Source organism: Myzus persicae, unplaced genomic scaffold (genome assembly GCF_001856785.1).
Source record: "Myzus persicae strain clone G006 unplaced genomic scaffold, MPER_G0061.0, whole genome shotgun sequence".
NCBI lineage: Eukaryota > Metazoa > Arthropoda > Insecta > Hemiptera > Aphididae > Myzus > Myzus persicae.
The window spans coordinates 302,757-322,074 of NW_019102267.1; the positions used below are offsets into that span (position 1 = coordinate 302,757).

At 24.8% G+C, this 19,318-nt stretch overlaps 1 protein-coding gene across 1 annotated transcript; it reads right to left on the reverse strand.

Moving 5' to 3' along the window:
- Positions 1-2,584: 2,584 nt before the first annotated feature.
- On the reverse strand, positions 2,585-14,320 carry LOC111031688 (neural/ectodermal development factor IMP-L2). The gene is made up of 7 exons (XM_022311739.1): positions 14,232-14,320; positions 5,322-5,449; positions 4,114-4,144; positions 3,818-3,987; positions 3,533-3,707; positions 3,151-3,332; positions 2,585-3,081 (listed from the first exon to the last, which is right to left on the reverse strand). Exons 2-7 carry the CDS (start codon positions 5,415-5,417, stop codon positions 2,947-2,949), a joined length of 789 nt encoding a protein of 262 aa, XP_022167431.1. The 5' UTR covers positions 5,418-5,449; positions 14,232-14,320; the 3' UTR covers positions 2,585-2,946.
- Between the last annotated feature and the right edge of the window lie 4,998 nt (positions 14,321-19,318).

Here is a 19,318-nt window from a genome sequence, read left to right on the forward strand (position 1 = left end):
CGTATTTTTAACGGTCCCTTGGTCGTCATTATAGATGAAAATTTCATCATGAAACTCACTGTGCAATGAATTAAGTATCATACGAATTTCATTCCTTTCAAAAGTCAACGATCTGTCTATAGGTATAGCTAGTAACCACAAAACACATGTTCACAGAAAATCAGTTTTTGAAAAATTAGGTACCTAATAATAAATAAACGATTCATTAAATCTGATTAACAAATTTCCTGATTATACAGAAATATAAATCACACATTTAATAAAAATATAACTGAATAAAGACTTTCATAAAAATGTTGAACGAATAAATTTAAGTATATTAATTATTGATACAGATAAGTATATGTATAGTCGTATAAATGTAAAGTGTACCAGTTGAACAAGTTAGCTACACGTGTAGTTCTGTAGTTCTGACTTACAGGGGCAAATTTAATAAATTTGGCAATGGTGCAGCAACCTTACCCCTTTGAGCCTAGAAGAATAAAATAAAATTTTATTTGAGTTTAAAGCTACTAAAATATTTTGAGCTGGGGGATAAATGAATTTATTTTATAATTATGCGTTTTTTACACGTTTTATAGTAGTATAAATGCTTTGATATTTAACTTGAAGAGTGGTTTCTGGTAGTTGGTATATCCTTTTTGAAGATTAAAATAAAACTCAAATTAATGGGGGAAAAAAAATTAGGGGACAATGTGAAATTTTACCCAAAACCAGTAAGTACTTTGTATTCACCAAAGAATTTATTAGAAAACATACATGGTACAATTTTCAAAATATTTTTAGTTATTTGTAGATATTTAAATTTTTTTCAAATTATGTCTGATAAAATGTTAGTTTTCAAGCAAAAAACCTTGATTAATACATATGTTACAATTCTGAAATTAAATTAATATAGTATTATAGTTTGAGACATAAAATAACTTAAAAGTTGAAACGTGTAAACGACGGTACATTATGAGACCGAAAATTCATACTATTTAGAAATCCTATATAACATATGTCACATAAGATATGTGATGTTAATCGTTGTTCGAACTGAACAAAATCATCAAGCGTGTAAACGTGTGGAAAAACTGCAAAGTACAATATTGGTGAGTGGCATGAGTCCCGGCAACTGACGATAGAGACGTCGATGGAAGGGTGATCAAGAGAGATTTAACATTATAACTTATAGACTCATAAGTCTATAACTAATATTTAAGTAAGGACACTACGTATAATATAATAATAATAATATCTACCAAGACTGAAGAATGATTTATTAATTAGTTTTTAGATAAATTACTTCATTATAATAATTTATCTAAAACTAAATTAAATCGTCATTGATTCAAATTCACCTTACTAGTACTTACTTTTAAATCGTAAGAATTTGATGGATTTACCCAAGATATAATGAAAAAAATTAACTAACAGCAGTGGTGGTGAAGTGAAATAGCCTAACTATAACGCCGTGTGGTAATACATTTCAGGTTTCAGTTTTTTACTATTATAATGAGTTCATATAGAAGTTTTTATTCGATTTATGTTGATTGAATTTTTTTTCATAGTCTAAAAGCTTGGCATTTTAATACAAGGTTTCTCATATAAAGTGTTCTTATACATCAATTAAAACATATCGAAAATAAATTGCACATTGTCTTTCCTTTTTGTGCGCGTTTGAAGTTCTATTTTCGACATAAATCGTCAAAAACACGAACATTTGTAAATTATTTTGTAGATAACAATTAATAAAAGTTTTAATTTTAATACATGGATGGCTAAATATTAAAAATGTAACAGTAGATTAATTGTTACACATGTTTCTTATAAGTTATTTTATTTATAGTGTTATTCTTATTAGGTATTTATAAAAAAAGTGAAGCGCTGGTAATGCACTAATACCACATTCATTTTTATGGGCATTATTGAAGTTCACATTTTACCAAACTCGATATTCTTAAATATGGTACATATTGATTATAATTCAAAATATTTTGGCAGAATAGAAACTGAAAAACATATGAAGTTTCTAAGCCACCGCCGTCGATTTTTGAGGTCTGCTGCTTTTTGTTTGTCTAAATTGTCTATCTTGTGATGGAACTATGTAAACCTGCAATTGCCTACTAGGTAGTCACATTTAAAACGTGCTGTGAAAAGGTAATCTACGAAGCCAACTTTTGGTCAGCATATATATACAGACCATATCGACCGAACAGTGTAGTAAATTATAGACGCAAAATGATTCGGGAAAGTTCAGGTTAGACAATAATGGTTGCACCTTGCAAAATAAAACGACCAAACAATGTCCAATCAAGGACCCAAAAAAGGTCAAAATAATTTGAAAATTATATCATGTCTAGAAAATTCTAATAAGTACCTACTTTTAAAAAAGTTAGCCTACATTGGCATGTGTTAATCGTGTGTTAATTGTTCGCTACACATAGATACATTATACGTTTCAGAAAATCAGAAAACCATTTTATAATTAATATTTTCGAGCTTTATTGAACTTAGATATAAATATATAATATATTCATATGCACTGATAAATAATAATAAATAAATAAATAAAAAAAAAAAAAAAACAATAATAAAATACTTAAGTTTGAGTTTCTAACACAAAATTTTTATTGCACAAACCATAAAACAATACGAGACTCAATGCAGGCAAGCAATATTATACTTAAAAAATAACAAAATAAACGATAAATACTCAATGGTTTACGATACATAGTATAAGCATTCGACTATTAAAGCAGTAAGGTTTTAGGACTATTCGATATAACTTAATGTCGTTTTAATATTGGCCATCTATTTGTGCTCCTATAAGCGCCTATATTAAGTTATATAATTGAATAAATCATTTCAGATTACAATACTATAATATTTGAACATTAAGAACAAATGTTGTTAAGACATTATAGATAACTTCCTATGGTGTATATCTACGTGTAAGATATTCTAAACATTAGGTAGCATTGGATACAGGAACGTAGACGTGCTATCTCGGCTTATAGAATTTTCCGCAACACAAGTATATTCACCCATGTCTGACCAGCTTAAGTTGTTCAAAATTAGCTCTCCTTCAGGACCCAACTGTAAAATAAATAAAAAATATCGTAATTAGACTATCGTGATATAAAAAAATGGAAGGGAATTATTTACTTTGCGTCTTGAATCGATCTCAGTGTCTATTATGTTACCAAAGTTGTCTTTCCAATATTGTCTGTACGGTGCACTGTCTGCAACTACACAAGGTATCACTACAGTTGAGCCTATCATCTGCGTTATGATTGGACTCCACTTTACAATTCTAGTTTTACCACTGGAACACTGAACTGCCCTGCCTGAATAATAATAATAATAAGTAAGTAATTATAAAAATATGTATTTAAGTAAATAACTTATGAAATGTTTAATTATATGTATGTTTTTCACTTTTAGATTAATATGAGTGTAGAAGATAGAACAAGTACAATAAGTGGAATGAAATAATAGTTTGATATAAACTTATTTCATTTTATTTTATTGAAAACATAATATATACCTTCAATTGAAATTGCGACTGGGTCACTTGCCATGGTCTGATCCCTTGCTTGACCACTACACGTATAAACACCTTGGTGATGAGGTTGGACACAGTCAATTACATGCCTTACAGTAACTTTACCGACACTTTGAAATTCACCAGAATCTTCGAATTCATTTGGACCTAATGTAATCTATAAATATAAGTATATTACTTATTGGATATAATAAATCATTATTTAATAAGTATTTATAGCATACAAATACTCTTAATAGATTTATAGATTTTGAACTATCTATTTACCTGGTTCAGTTGTACCCCACGATTCCATTGTGCTTGAGGCACAGGACTACCGAAAACCGTACATTCAAGTTCAACCCTGCCACCAGGAGGAACTCGAATAGGGTCTGAAGGCGTTGCTTTTACCATTACCCAATCTTTAAGTTCAAATTTCGCTGTATTTTTTTCATTACCTGATGATAAAACAAATGACATTTAAAAAAATAAAACAAAATTCATTCTATTACTTAATATGTAAAATGACGTTATTGAGTTGAAGTAAACATATTGAAATATATTAAGAAAATATATCAACTAACCTCTAAATGTCGATTCGTCTGAAAGTGAGTTCTGGAAAAACAAAATTTCAAATAATTAGTTTAATAAACATTACATGTGTATGGCCTAATTTCATGTTATGTGAAAAAATGAAAATGTCTAATAATTTATGGTTTAGTTTATCACATGCGTGACTGCTATTAATCCATTCAGTAAAAACGTTTTATTTTATAATATTAAATTAAATTTTTTTCATCAAGATCTATTGCGTATTTACGTATATAACAAGAAAAGTCTTATTAATAAACATACACAACCTTATATATTTATAGCACATACTACATCCTATATACTTTTGAACTATTTATGAATGATGCAGACAATCAAATACTAAAAATTAATTATTATTTATTTCCTAACAGTAACTTTATTTTATATATGTATCTATTGAACAATATTTTAAATTAATTGAATAAATATTTTATAGTACAATATATAATAATTTATGTTAGGTATACATGCATAATATTAATCTATATTTAATATTTATTAAATATTAAATTAATAAGAAATGCGTGATAAAGTAGAAAGTAGTATAACGTATAAGAGCATAAACAAGTCAATTTTATGTTGTAATTCATTTTTAATTACGATGTACATATTACCTACTGTACCTATCAAGATACCTACCTACTCGAACATTGGTTAAAAATGATAATAGTGTAATACAGAAACAAAATATTACTGCCGTATATTATATACTGTAAATGGTATATTATATAATAATAAGTAAATAAATGTAAATAAATTGTAAATCTAATTTAAATTATCAAAATCGTAAAAAAAATTCATAAGTATTATATTCTTGAGTAGAAGACAACTAAGATTAGTTTATCACTCAGGTGGGTTATTGAACAATTTTTTCTAATTTGAGTACCCATAATCTGTTAAATTTATCAATTAACTAATTTAATACGTTTGTTTAATAGACTACATATTAGATTAAATATAAATACAAAGATGCGATTTAAGAACATATAATATATTAAGACCACTTCAGAGTTATATTGGGCACATACAACAAAAATATTTATTTAATAATAAACAGGTAAGTAGGTATATAGTTTTGATTTAACAATAATTAAAATTAATACCCTTTTTAAAATAGCATTATGCAAATTATACATGTATAGTGTATAAGTATATTTGTATTTATAAATTATAATAATACTATTAAAAAATCATTTACCTCTATAATGTGGTTCATCGGCAAGACCGCAGCGAATCCAATACTATTGATCATGACTAACCAGGAAAATCCTAGTAGCATTGCTGAATACCCCATATTGGCGTCTATTTGTGTACTTTTGAAATTAACTGTAAGTTATAATTCAGTATTGAAACGTAAAACGAAATTATTACAATATAATATAACTAATAAAATGTTTTTAAAAACAATTGAACACTAATGAAATTACTAAATAAAAAAGTGTAAATTTTTTAAGTTATTAAAAGGACAAAAGAATGGATCCTTGGTTTGGATTCTTTGTATTGGGATGGTTTTGAGAATTGGATATGCGATGTAGTTGAAGACGTCATGTTTCAAGAATTTGGTTTGTGCTGGTTAAGCAGAAATCGTTATGTGTATATTTAGTATGGTGTCTTAGAAAGGAATGAATACTGCCGCGTCCAGTCGCGCTTTATATACTCTGATATTATCTAAGAACTCTAAAATATTGCATCAGCCAATGCAACCAGATGAGATTTTTATTTATAACAAAGGTCAAGTTTCTTAAATCCAATTTAGATAAATGAAAATTGTAATGTACGTTTATCGAATTGAAAAAAAAACAATATTTGACTGGACTTAATAATATAGTGTTTAGTACTATTGTAATATGATTTGAATATCGACATGGAATATGCTTCATGACAATAAACAGCTATTATAGTATCAATATTCTTCCATAAAGGTTCACTAAGATTTCCATTATTATTATCTTACTTATTCACAAAAATTAAAGTCTTTTTAAAAACATAAATTATAAACTATATTAATATGAAAAATAAAAATAAAAACAATTCTACGTATTTTAACCAGTATGTTATTTTCAAATACCTACGAATAATACTTTTTGATTTAGATCATATTTCGTTTGAGTATCTAATTTAAACTTAAAATGTGTATTAAAAATGATGCTCAATTAACCACACATATATTTGACATTTTTCGGCCATTTTAAGAAAAACGTATGAAGGAACATAGTATTAAAATTAAAATTTTCAAGCTTTACCAACATATTAAAATTGAAAACTATATAAATAATTAATTACGAAATTGTAATATTATGCATATTTTCGTATTTTCATTTATGTGTTTCTTCAATATTTGAACTTCAAATCCTTATAAAAAATGTTTACCTATATCTTTTATAATTTATTTAATTTGCTTAAAGTTTAACATAATATGATATATATAATATCCACTTATACATTTTCAAGCATTTTGATCGAGCAAAACATTTTATATCAACATTTATATAGACAAAACATTAATGACATTAGGTAATTTTAAATAACTATATAAAGCTTAAAATCATTCTAAATATTTTGAAAATGATAATTTAAGGTAAAAATATAATGTATAAAGTGCTTACCTTTAATATTTTTTGAATGTCAACAAGATAATAAAACAAAATTTTTTTTGAATATAAATCGTTATTTTACGTGTGATTATATCCAATGTAATGAACATTTGAACTTTGTAAAAATGTACGTGGATTTAGGCTAAATTTTTTATTTTAATACCAGGAAAACACTTATGAGGAATCTATTCGATTTTCAAGTTATAAGTGTTTAAATTAAAAATTGTATGATTTTTTATTTTTTTAGCTACAAAGTAATTTATATATTTCGTGATTTTGCAGAATTTTAAAAATATTTTAATTTAAACGCTTATAAAAAAATATTGACAGTATGTATTTTCGATATTGTTTAATTGTGGTGACAAACTATTTTGGGGAACCTTGTATTACATTTTTAAGCTATTTTATTTACAATCAACCAGACTTCAGCCTTATCTAAGTACATAAATATTATATAGTATTATGACTATTTTATATTTCAGTTGGTATGTAATACTACTTACACATTATTACGTGTTTACTCACTTTACTATCATAATTCATAAATTATAACATAATATGATGTAATGTTATAAAAATTATACAATGTTAATATAAACATAATCAAAACAGTTATCTCAGAATGACCGTTTTTAATCATTATTTATATGATATGTATATTTGTATAGGTAGGTAATATATGCCAAGTAATATAGACAATATAGTTGATTAAAATACATAAATATCATGGCATTAGCTTATATTTTATAATTAAATGAAATTGGACTAGAGAATATTAACACAATTTTGTTATTTTGAATACGAGGGACCAGAAAGTATGGTTACAACACGTGTTTAAGTAGAAAAGTAGTTTCCAGTCACACATCCCGTTTTTAACTATTATTTCAAAAGTACCAAGCAGATCTAATTTGCTAACCAAAAACCTCCGTAGTTATGTACCTACTAAAGCATTTTTTTTACTTTAAAAAGTGTAAACATGCACAAAAAAGTCTAGGCATTTAATTACTACCTACTTTTTATTTTTTAACACTTTATTTATTTATCTATTTTTTATTAGCTTCTTGTATATACAATTATTATAACACTTTATTTATTTGTGATAAATGAATAAATTATTTTTTATTACTATCAATGAAATTACTACTAATTAATATTACTAATAAAGTAATAAATTATGAAAACCTACTTAATAAAATAAATAATAATTGTATTCATAAAGCCATAATGAATGTTACATACATTTACAAAAAAATCTTTGATTTAACGTATAATATGTAGGTGTGTCATGTAAAAATATGATGCCTACCACCGTAAAGTTTTTACTACAAATGTTACGTCTAATCTATGAAACCATTGAACTATTTAATATACCTATAATACTATCAACATCCAACGTATTGCATTGAGTAGTAAATTAATTGATTACTGTAATATTATATAGTGCCTACCGACCTAACACTTAAATCGATAATATTTCACGTGCAACAGTAATACTATTAAAAGTGGCCTTATTAGTTTATTAATGTATTTTATCTGAAATATGGCGATTAGCGTGATACAATGGCACCATGATAATATGGACAGGAAGTGATTATGAATTTTAAATATATTTAACTCGTCTATCGGTAGTTAAATTAATTTAATGTTGTAAAACTGTCAGCCGTAATTTTAAAAGCATGACTTTGGCACACATCCAATAATTCTATATAATATATTATCTACTCGACTACTCCTTCAAATCGTAAAATAAAAATGTCTTCACTGTATAATATAGACACAAGACACAGAAATTAACAGTTATAAAGGGTCTCGTCGTTATACAAACATTCCTATTCCTAAACCTTTTTCTATCATATAATATAATATATCCTTTAATATATTATACCAGTTTCCAGCCTGATTTACATACATAAACATAACTTAAGTTGTGAATAAGTATTTTCATCCAAAATTCGATTCAACAAATTAAAACAAATCTAAGTTTCAAAAATAAACGAATCAAAGATCTAGATATTGAACAGTCGTACCTAAGCGTCTAGAGTTAAAATTCGAAGAATAAACGAATCTCGATTTTCAAAAGATACCAGCCAATAGTATACTGTGTAGACCAAGGCATATTGTATAAAACCAAGCTTTCTACAGATTTCTATACTCCAGAATTCAGTTGGTACCGAAAAGTAGGTGAGTTCGGAGTTGATACTTTCAATTTAATTAATATGTCGAGTTTACACTTCAGTCCTAAAAATTATGTAAAAGCGTAGTAAATATTAATAATGATAGGTTGATTAATTAATTAAAATAAATTTACCTAAAGTAGAAGCCAGAGAATTGATATATAGGGTGATTCACCAAGTATGATCACCCCCATTTTTTTCTTTAATAATGAAATAATTTAAATTCTGTTTTTTTGGAATTTCTTAATGTAGTCAAAGCCCATATTTTTAAAATTTTTGAAATTCTTGAATTTTTTTGTAATTCTTGAGGAGTGTAATGTAGCGATACAAACTTCTGATTTTCAAATGAGAACTCCAATTTTTTACTTTAAATAATTTCGTGGATCATTTTTTTAAAAATGTCGATACGTCTATTTAAAAATTTGAATCAGTAATTTTTTTAGTTATTAAAATGTTTGCCCTTAGGATAGTAGTTCTTGAAATGATTTCCCGTTAATATAAAATAGACATAAAATTGGATTTAGTATTTATTGTACTTGAGCCATTTTTACAAATTATTAATTGATAGATTAATATTAAAACCTAAAATTTCCAAATTACCGTAAATCCTATATCTTATAGACCTAATAACATAATGGTTTCTATCTACTCGTACGAATTTTCAGAAAAATATCCACTGTATAATTTACAGTTGGGAAGGAGTGTTCTCATTTGAAAATTATTTACTCTTTAAGTGGTACGAAAAATATTAAATATTTTAAAACATGGCTCTGAAATATATTTAAAAATTCCAAAAATCATATTTTGAATAACCACATTATTGAAGAAAAAAAGTGGTGAGTATGCTCGGGGATTTACAATGTATATATAGTGAACTAATATTATTAATTCTTGATTTTTTACCAGATTACCTATGCCATAAAACAATTGTTGGCACGTAGTATAACGACTGACTTTAAATTCCTATATAACTTATATTATTTTACGATCAACCAGTCATAATTAAAGTCTAAAATAATAATAGTATTATAGTAAAGTGGGCACACATTTAATTTATAAATCTGTAGGTACAATTATTTTACCCAGCCACTCAAGTAATTGATATAAATATTCATAATATACCTTATATACCTATCTATAAGAATGAATACAAAATATTTCATTCTCCTATTTCAATAATTAGATATCAGTTTATCACATATTTTTAGAGTTTAGTGATTCTTTTTACTGTGATTCAGAATAAAAACTATGACATCATAAAAATTTAAAGATCATATTAATATTATTATGCTGTAATATCGAGTACTGATAGGTTGTATAACATCGCAAAACATAAATGTTAATAGAAGACCTTTGCCATTTATCAGTATAGGTACTTATTATTACTCATTCACGAGGATTATTATCTTATTCTTATATAAGTGGTATTATTTATAAATTAGTATATTACTATATTATAGTACTTTCGAGTAATTATATGTCTACTATTTTGATTTTCATATTTAATTTAAAATTGGTTTTTTAACGCATAGCTGCATAGGTTGTAGGTAGTATAAATTATAAAATATTTAGATATTTTAGGGGTGTTCCAATATTTTGCTGTTTACCAATTGTATAATAATATATATATTTCCATTTCTACCACGGAAAATTTCAGTTTTTAGATTTTGATAATCCCTTTTTATAAAATATATGTGGAATTATTGATGATTTTAAATAAAACTTAAATAATTAAAAGTAAACGATTATTGATAAAAAAAAAATATTTAAAAAAAACACATTCAAGTAATATTTAAAAAGTTACAAATTAAATAAATATAGTGTATTTTATCATTTTATTACTCTATTTAGGTAAGTTATTACAACAACAAATATAATAAATCTATGTATTTCAAATTGTTTATTTAAATTGTATTCACATAGATCATTTCTGTGGACTGTGGTCTATGAGTTTATATAGAAGAGGATAGTTTATGAAATAATATAAAATATAATCATACCTAACAACACTTTATATTATATGTCACATACCTACGTATATTGCTAAGGTAATATTTCCTATATTTCCAATTTTTTTTTTAAATATAGTTTTTGTACAATCTCTTAAGTTATTTTTTTTACAATAAGCACAAGTGATGTTTTAGATTTTACCTTTCCAATTAATGGAGAAAAAGGTAGAGATTATGAAAATATTATCCCTGAGGTCTATAGAATAATTTATCGATTCTTACAATAAGAGGTTACTAAAATCTAAAAACTGGAATTTTTTGTGGCGGTAAATGGAAATATATACTAATTACTATTCTAATGATCAACGAAAAGATCGATTTTGGCGGAAAACGCCATGAGAGATCATGGTAAATTTTCCAAGCTGGGTGTTTTATTGTAGTTAAAATATTGATATGTGATTACATGTCTGCATTAGATTTTCATATGTATAATAAGGATTTCTTCTGAAATAAATCAACAGTCAAAAATAAATATAAACTGACATATTTTTTAATATTTAAAGTATTTGACAAATGAATTGTTTTTGAGTACAATTTTTCACATAAATGTCTTGATTTTTAAATAATTTACGTTCGTACTAAAACTTAATATACTTACATTAACAATACTATTATAGAATAAAATGTGTACAGTTTACTCATTAAATAGCAATCTTTGTTTATATTTATTTGTGTAATATGAATATATGATAGTTATGACTAATATGATTTTGTTTGTTATAAACATAAGATACACGTGAAAAGAAAGGAACGCGTAAGTAAATTATTATAACTATAAGTAGGTAACCTTAAGTTATGGAATACCATTACGCAGATAAAATGATAGATTACTAAGAATTTTATTGTCGGTGCGTATTAAAATCATGATTGCTTTAATGATAACTGAATTAAACAATTACTGGTGATAAATTCATGTGTTTTCCCAATTAATTCTAACCACCATTTGTAGTTAAATGCATTATGAATTGGAAACAAAATATCCAACTCTGTTAATACTGTTTTACTTCTTTGGAAACAATCTTGTAATATTGTAGACTAGAACAATTAAGTTATAAAGTAAAATCGTTAACACAAAGAGGCCAGAGAGACGATATTTAGAGAATGTAGCTACTATATAGCTGATACCCTCTCTATCAATTTTAGTTGGCAAGTTGGTAGTTTAATAATATATATTTGCATAGACATACCTAAATAGAAATCTTCGTGTACTATTTTCGTTCCACCAGTCAGAAACGTGGACACTATAATTTATAATTTTTTAACGATTAAAATTGTAATCTCTCAAATACATAATAGTATATATTATGATTAGGTGAACTAATATAATTTTTTTTTTATTAAGAAAATAATAATATTGATGTATACCTACCTACAATAAATACAACTATGAAAGCATGACTAGTAAGATAATAATATAATACGTATTATAGGTGAAATATTACCATCGTAAATAATAATGTAGAATTACATTCTTTATGCAGTTTTAAAAAATTAAATACTTAAGCTTAACATTTAAAATTTATAAATGTATATATTATAGTAAAAAATTAATTGAATATAAGATAGATTATTCTGTAAAAACATTTTGATTAATGATCATGAAATGTTATATAAAAATCTGGCTAAATATCTAATTTAAATGTCTAAATGTGAAATTATTGAAAGAACCTACTGTGTCTTATTTAAGCATTCTGATATGGTAAATATTTAAAATTGGAAATATTAAATTATTTAGAAAACATGTCATATGAAATACATATTCTCCGGCTTAAATTGTCCACAATTTAATTTAACATTAATAAGTAATAACTTAAGTAAGTTTGTAAAAACTTTTTCATATTATGCCCGGACATGAACTATAAAACTATTATTATTATTTGTTCAAACGTGTTTTTCATCACATGCGATACCTACCTACATATTTTTAAAATGTTTATATTTTACCTTTATATAGGTTTAATATTTACAAATGGGCGAAATCGTATTTTTATTTTTCAAACTTTCAACTTTTAAACTTTAATATTATTTTTACATAAAAAACACTCATGATTATTAATAATAATAAGATATATATAATAAAACAAAATGTACTTACATTAAATTTATCATAAATTACAACCACCAATGTTTATTATATAAAAATAACTAATAATTTGTAATTCTTATTTATTTTAAAATTTATTTCAAAATTTAATTAATGTTTAAAATTATATTATATATTAATAAATTAGTTATTAAATTATTTTACTGAAAATATTTTTACCATTATTAGGTAGGCAATTAAAAATTAATTGCTGTCAAAATTTTTGAAAATAGTGGTGACAGTACTCGTCTAACATAATTAAAATATAATATCACAAAGCAGTAATTATAATTAAAATGAATATCAAATAAAATATAAACTAGAAAACAGATGAACATGAAAAATAAAAATGAATGGACACATTATTACAATCTATTTTTCTGGATAAAATGCAAAGGTTTTTTTTATCTTAGTTGTAAGTCTAGTCTACGTGGTCTTATAACTTTTTTATCATAGAGCAAATTTTTACAAGTAATAATCTAACTAAATACCATCATTAAATACCAATATGTACAAAAAGATTATATTTTTGTTGATTTTAATTGAATTTAGCTTCGAGCAGACAATTAGTTTTTCATTGCATAAATTACAACTTATTTTTATATTTAATGGTAAATAATATACTAAAAGGTCTTATTTAATTGAAGAATTTGAAACAATTAAATTTAAAATCAAGTATAAATAATCATCTTTATCATTATTATATTTTTAATCAAAATTAAATAAGTATGAATTCAGAATTATTGCATAGTATTATATCGATTTATATGAATTTATTTAAATTAAGAATACTCAAACCGTTCAAATTAAACTAATTAATTAATATAGTATTGATATTTTACTGCATTTTACAACTGTATAATTTATTTACAAAAAATGTATTTAATTAATACTATAAAACTGATAAAAACACAAGAATTAAGAATAAAAACAAAATATAATCAAAATAGTATAACCTAATATAACCTAGCCTATGCATGAACAATGAACATAATAGAAATGCTACTGTCCATCTTTAAATTTTAATAAATTATTTAAAAAATAGAATTGACGGTAATAAAGACACCATTAAATTATATTAAATAATAAAATATAAATTATTTTTAATGATTCAGCTCGTATCGTCTATAGTATTTACTGATGAAAGTTAAAGTACAAACAGAAAACCTACAAACGCTAGTTTAAATTGAAACTAAACCTCGATTTTAACTATCAATGTTTTTCTTACAATAACGTGCTGGTACTCACGTAGTCTACGAAAGTCGGTGCGCCGTGTACTGGATTTGATGCAACAAGTCGTAATGATCTGACTATTGGTCCCTCTAGGCTTTATAAACGATAGTCGCAGCTGTTACGTGACGCAAGCGTCGGATCAGGAAACACAGAAATTCAATATTAATTATCTTAGTGTGTACGTTTCAATTAGTAAACTGATAGTAACCCCCGTGGACCCTTAACAGGATATTAAATCGACATTATTGGCTATTATATGTACTTCACGGGTGGTACATATAATATAGTTGTTCTGTTAATGTATTTGAAAATTGTATTAAATAATAACAATAAAATATGACCAATTTAAAGAAAGAAGACAATTAATAAGTAATATCTGTTCAGATAAATTGTCCGTACAAAAATATAGAGATGGATATTTATATATGGTATGCATTTAATTGAACGGTTAAAAGATACGATATTACATTAAAATTAAAATCATCAAATTCAAACAATACCATAATAATTCGATTCGACTTAGCTATATATTATAATAAAATCGTTACATTTATTTTATTTTACTCTCACATTATTTAAAGTCAATAAAATAGTACTTTAATTGTTCTTGCAAAATCTATAACCTGGTTCTTGTAATATATACCTATTGAAGTTAAAATAATCACATTCTCATAAACTGCATAAGTAGGTACATAGGTAGGTGGTACTCAAAACATATAATCGTAATAAACAATAATTATTAATTATACTAGTAAATCCTCTTCAAAACAGCACGTAGGTATTTAATATTTTAATTAGTTTATCTTACATAAGTAACAAAAAAATCAGAAAGGATGATTATCAAATTGATCAGGCTTTAATTAATTTATACTATAACATAATATGTTTAAAAGGCTCATGTGCTTGGGTAGTTAGGGGTTTCCTCTTTAGCTATAGATTAAAAATAAATGTATAGTATTGTTTAGTTGGCTATTGTAGACTATAGTGAAATAATACAATATAATATTGTAAGCATTAGTAATTTATGTGAGCGGCGAGCGGATAAATTTAAAATGAAAACTGAAATGTGTATATTTTTAGTTTATACCAATCAAATGTATTCGTTCTTTATAAGTTCGTATCACAATTCATTGTTACCATCAACACAAACCACTTGCAAACAAATATTTTTCTAATTTCGTTTAACATAATACTAATGTCACCTAAAACTCGACTTATGAAGACCTAAAATTAGTTATAAGTAAAAGCATTCAAATACTTTTTAAGTGCCTACTCAATAAGTACATATTTTAAATACTTTTGAAGAAAGTACTTGAATAAAGCATTTTAAACACTTTATATAGTATCTATACAGTAAACATATTTAACATAAATTACTAATTTCAAAAACGCTTTCTTTTTAGTTCATATATTTTTTTATTTTCAATTCTACTTACATGAAAATGCTAAAAAAAAATCGGTTCTGTTGATTTATAAGGTAAATAAATATGTGATATAAAACTGTTAAACGTATCTGTATCCTTACTTTTATAAGGCTGCCTAAAACCATTAATTTTAATGTTTGTAGAAAAATATGTAATCATTAAAATTCAAGATCTGATTGAAATATAATAGTAAAATATTCTTCAAAATAATTTTTAAAATACTCACAATATAAGGACTATACAAGAAATATAATATATTTAATTATTGTTTAATTCTTTATGATATCAATATCATGCACTAAACCTTATTTTATTTTATACCTGTAATATATGAATTTTTGTAAGAGAAACCTTTTTTTATTATATTTATGTGAATGAATCGAATACACAAGTGCCACAAGTATTATTTTTATCATTAATAAAATAAAAAATGTATTTAAAATTGGTTGATTATTTTATAACAAATAGATAATATTTTGATTAGTTTTTCAAGGCTTTTTATAGTTTTTTATGTATAAGGCTCCCCCCAAAAAATGCCGCTATGCATTTGGCGTATCAAATCGAGAACTGGAATAAATAAATTTATTTTTGAAACACATTATATAAATGGAAATGTATTTTTTATTGATATTACCTGTTTATACGTGTGTGTGCATGCATCGATAAATTGAACCAAATACCAATTATGAAATCAATTTCTCATCGCTCATTAATTAGTTAGTTAATAATCTAAAATATAGATTTATGATTTTAAAACATTTAATTACGCTACATATTATATCATTTATTAAACAATTATAGTATTGCAATTATTCAGTTAAAACTATGACTAAACATGATTCATATAAATATTACTATAATACTATACAAATTAAAGATGTACGTAATTATTTTTAATTCAATAAATATTTGTTTGATGCTGTATTATCGTGGTCTATATTTTTATAATTATAATTGACCTTGATTGATCTCTAGTAATTAGAAACCCATTAATATTGATAATATTATATTAAATTTATTTTGAAATAAATCATTGAATAGTGGTATCACGTGTGGTTTATTTAATATTATATTTTATCAATAGGTTATCCATTAACTCATTTTATAGCTTAAACCTAGTTCAATACTCCATTTTAATTAAAAAATAATAATAATTTACAAACAGCCAATTAAAATTAAACACCAAAGGTATCTATTTACTGTAGTTTACTTTAATCATTCGAAATTGATCAGTTAAGAACTTCTTAGTAGGTTTTGTAGGTATATAAATATAATGTACCTATTAATATAAATAATATTGTAGTATTTGGTTAAATTTATAGTACTTACATAAAACCTATTAATACTGTCTTATAATTATAAGTATTTGAATCAATAAAGTATTAGAAACATTAATACTAAACGTTTTAGTAGGCATAAATAAAATAAAAATACTTTCAATTGAAATTTACTTTAAAGTAAATTGTGCATTACATTATAATTTGTATTATTAGGTATTATATTATACTTTACTTATATGTACATAAAATATAGATAGTAATATTTTATACCATAACGTTTATCATTGACTTTATGGAACGTTTGATCTAGACCCTATTCTTATAGAGTAGGGAGGCCATTTTTATAAATTACAATTTCTTTATAAATTAATTAAATTTTTTTCTCTTATTAATAAAAAAGAGCAAAAATAAAAAATGAGTTGAATTGTTTTTTTGATGTGACTATATTTGCAATCATAATATTACATTATCATCGTACACGCCGTAAATCGTAATTAAGTACATTTAAAATAATAAAGGATAACATGGGTAAGACCTATACATTTTGTTGTAATAATAATAATTATATACATATTTTATAAAACATATTTCACTTTTTGTGTGTTACATAATAAAGCGCTCTCCCAAGGGCTAGCCTATCGGGAAAATTATCCAATTTCCCGATAGGCTAGTCCACCCCTGACATTATAGCACTATTGTTGAGCAGTAATGAAGTAGGTATATAGGTACTATATGTCTAATCATTCTCATCGAGAGTACATTTTATTCGTCAATCATGATGTATTGATGTTCTCGTCTAATATGATTTATGAAAAATTCAAACGTGGAACACCAATAGTATGCAGTTAAAATGAATAGTAAGTAAAAACAAAAGGTGGGCCAAGGACTAAGGTCCACTATAAAATTAATTTAGCACATAGCTAGTGGACCGTTCTCTTTAATATACTTCAAAAGTTACAAAAATGTAATTTTTTGTAAAGTATTTTACATATTGTATGATATTTAAAAAATGTATTTAATATTTTGAAAAAAGTAAGGTAATATAGTATAATCTATAACGTCATGATGAATACAATTTTAATTTTGATCTTGGAGAATATCCTTTCAGGAGATGAATTAAAATCTCAATTACTTTATCTACAACTTAACCGACTATATTGATAAAATTACCCTTATGATGAATATTATAATATTATTATATATTGTCATTAATTATTACAATGATGATATGTGGCACTTAAACAGTTATACCTAGTAGCCGGTAGTTAGTGTATAATACTATAATTTTATGATGAACCACATAATGCATAGATCAAGATTACTGTTCGTCTGTATGGATACCTACTGTATATCATGATTCAATAATTGTGAATTGTTATGTAGAGGTACTTATAGAGCATTTATTTGTTGCTCCTGTATTTAAACGTTTTCAAGAATATATTGTCTTCATTTTAAAATTTATTACAATAATGTGTTACAACATAATAATTAAAGTTGCTATTAATTACACTTCGACGTTACCGTCTCGGAGAATAAACTATCAATATAGTTTCAACTTTTAACGAACAATAAAAACGATCATTATTTATTAACATTTTTAAAAAGGAATATTGAAAGTTATATAGTCGCCAGTCGTGCACATGCAGAGAGGAATCATCAATGACGAGATGAACCTATACCTACTAATTACTAGTACACCTAATAAAGTTAAAATGATTCAATCCATTAAATGAGTAAAATGATAATACAAAATACTAGGTAAATAGAATTAAGATTAAATAATAATATGTACAATATAAATATGAACATTGAACTGTTTAATTATTTAAGCACCTATACGCCTCTTTCTGATATTGGTGATTTTAAACCTTCAAAAACATTAAGTATAGTGTCATATTATAATGTTATATTTCAACTCAAATATTATAGTTAGCCGTGTTAATTAATTTATATACATATAATATGAAATATTTATGACTAATTATTTGATTATTCGTGTTTATTACTATGAAATTCTGGGACTTAATCGATTCTGCCGTTTTAATAGGTATCAATTCCGCCTCAAATTTGTATATTTTGATTCCTTAGGCTTATAATAGATACAATATTACAATAATATAATACACAAACAAAATAAAATAACTCAATTACCTATAATATTTTTATTTTTATTTAAATTATTGTTGAACATTGTCATCATTTGCGGAAAAACTCAAATATATATAGGTATGTTTGATAAAAAGAACAGCAAACTAATAAATCATAAAATATACCAATAAAAATAATGTAGCTTTTTCTTGAGGAGGGGGGCTCATAATGAGTTTATACGAAGTTGGTTTAACTAGAGTCTCCCTTAAGTTTAGCATACTGATTTTGAAGCTTTATTTTCGGTTTCGGT

Excerpts from the sequence above, each read along its gene's own strand:
- LOC111031688 (XM_022311739.1), bottom strand. The coding sequence starts at position 5,417 with ATGGGGTATTCAGCAATGCTACTAGGATTTTCCTGGTTAGTCATGATC. Across the intron at positions 3,333-3,532 it reads AGTCGCAATTTCAATTGAAG|GCAGGGCAGTTCAGTGTTCC; the intron begins GTATATATTATG and ends ATTATTATTCAG. Across the intron at positions 3,082-3,150 it reads AGATCGATTCAAGACGCAAA|TTGGGTCCTGAAGGAGAGCT; the intron begins GTAAATAATTCC and ends TTTATTTTACAG.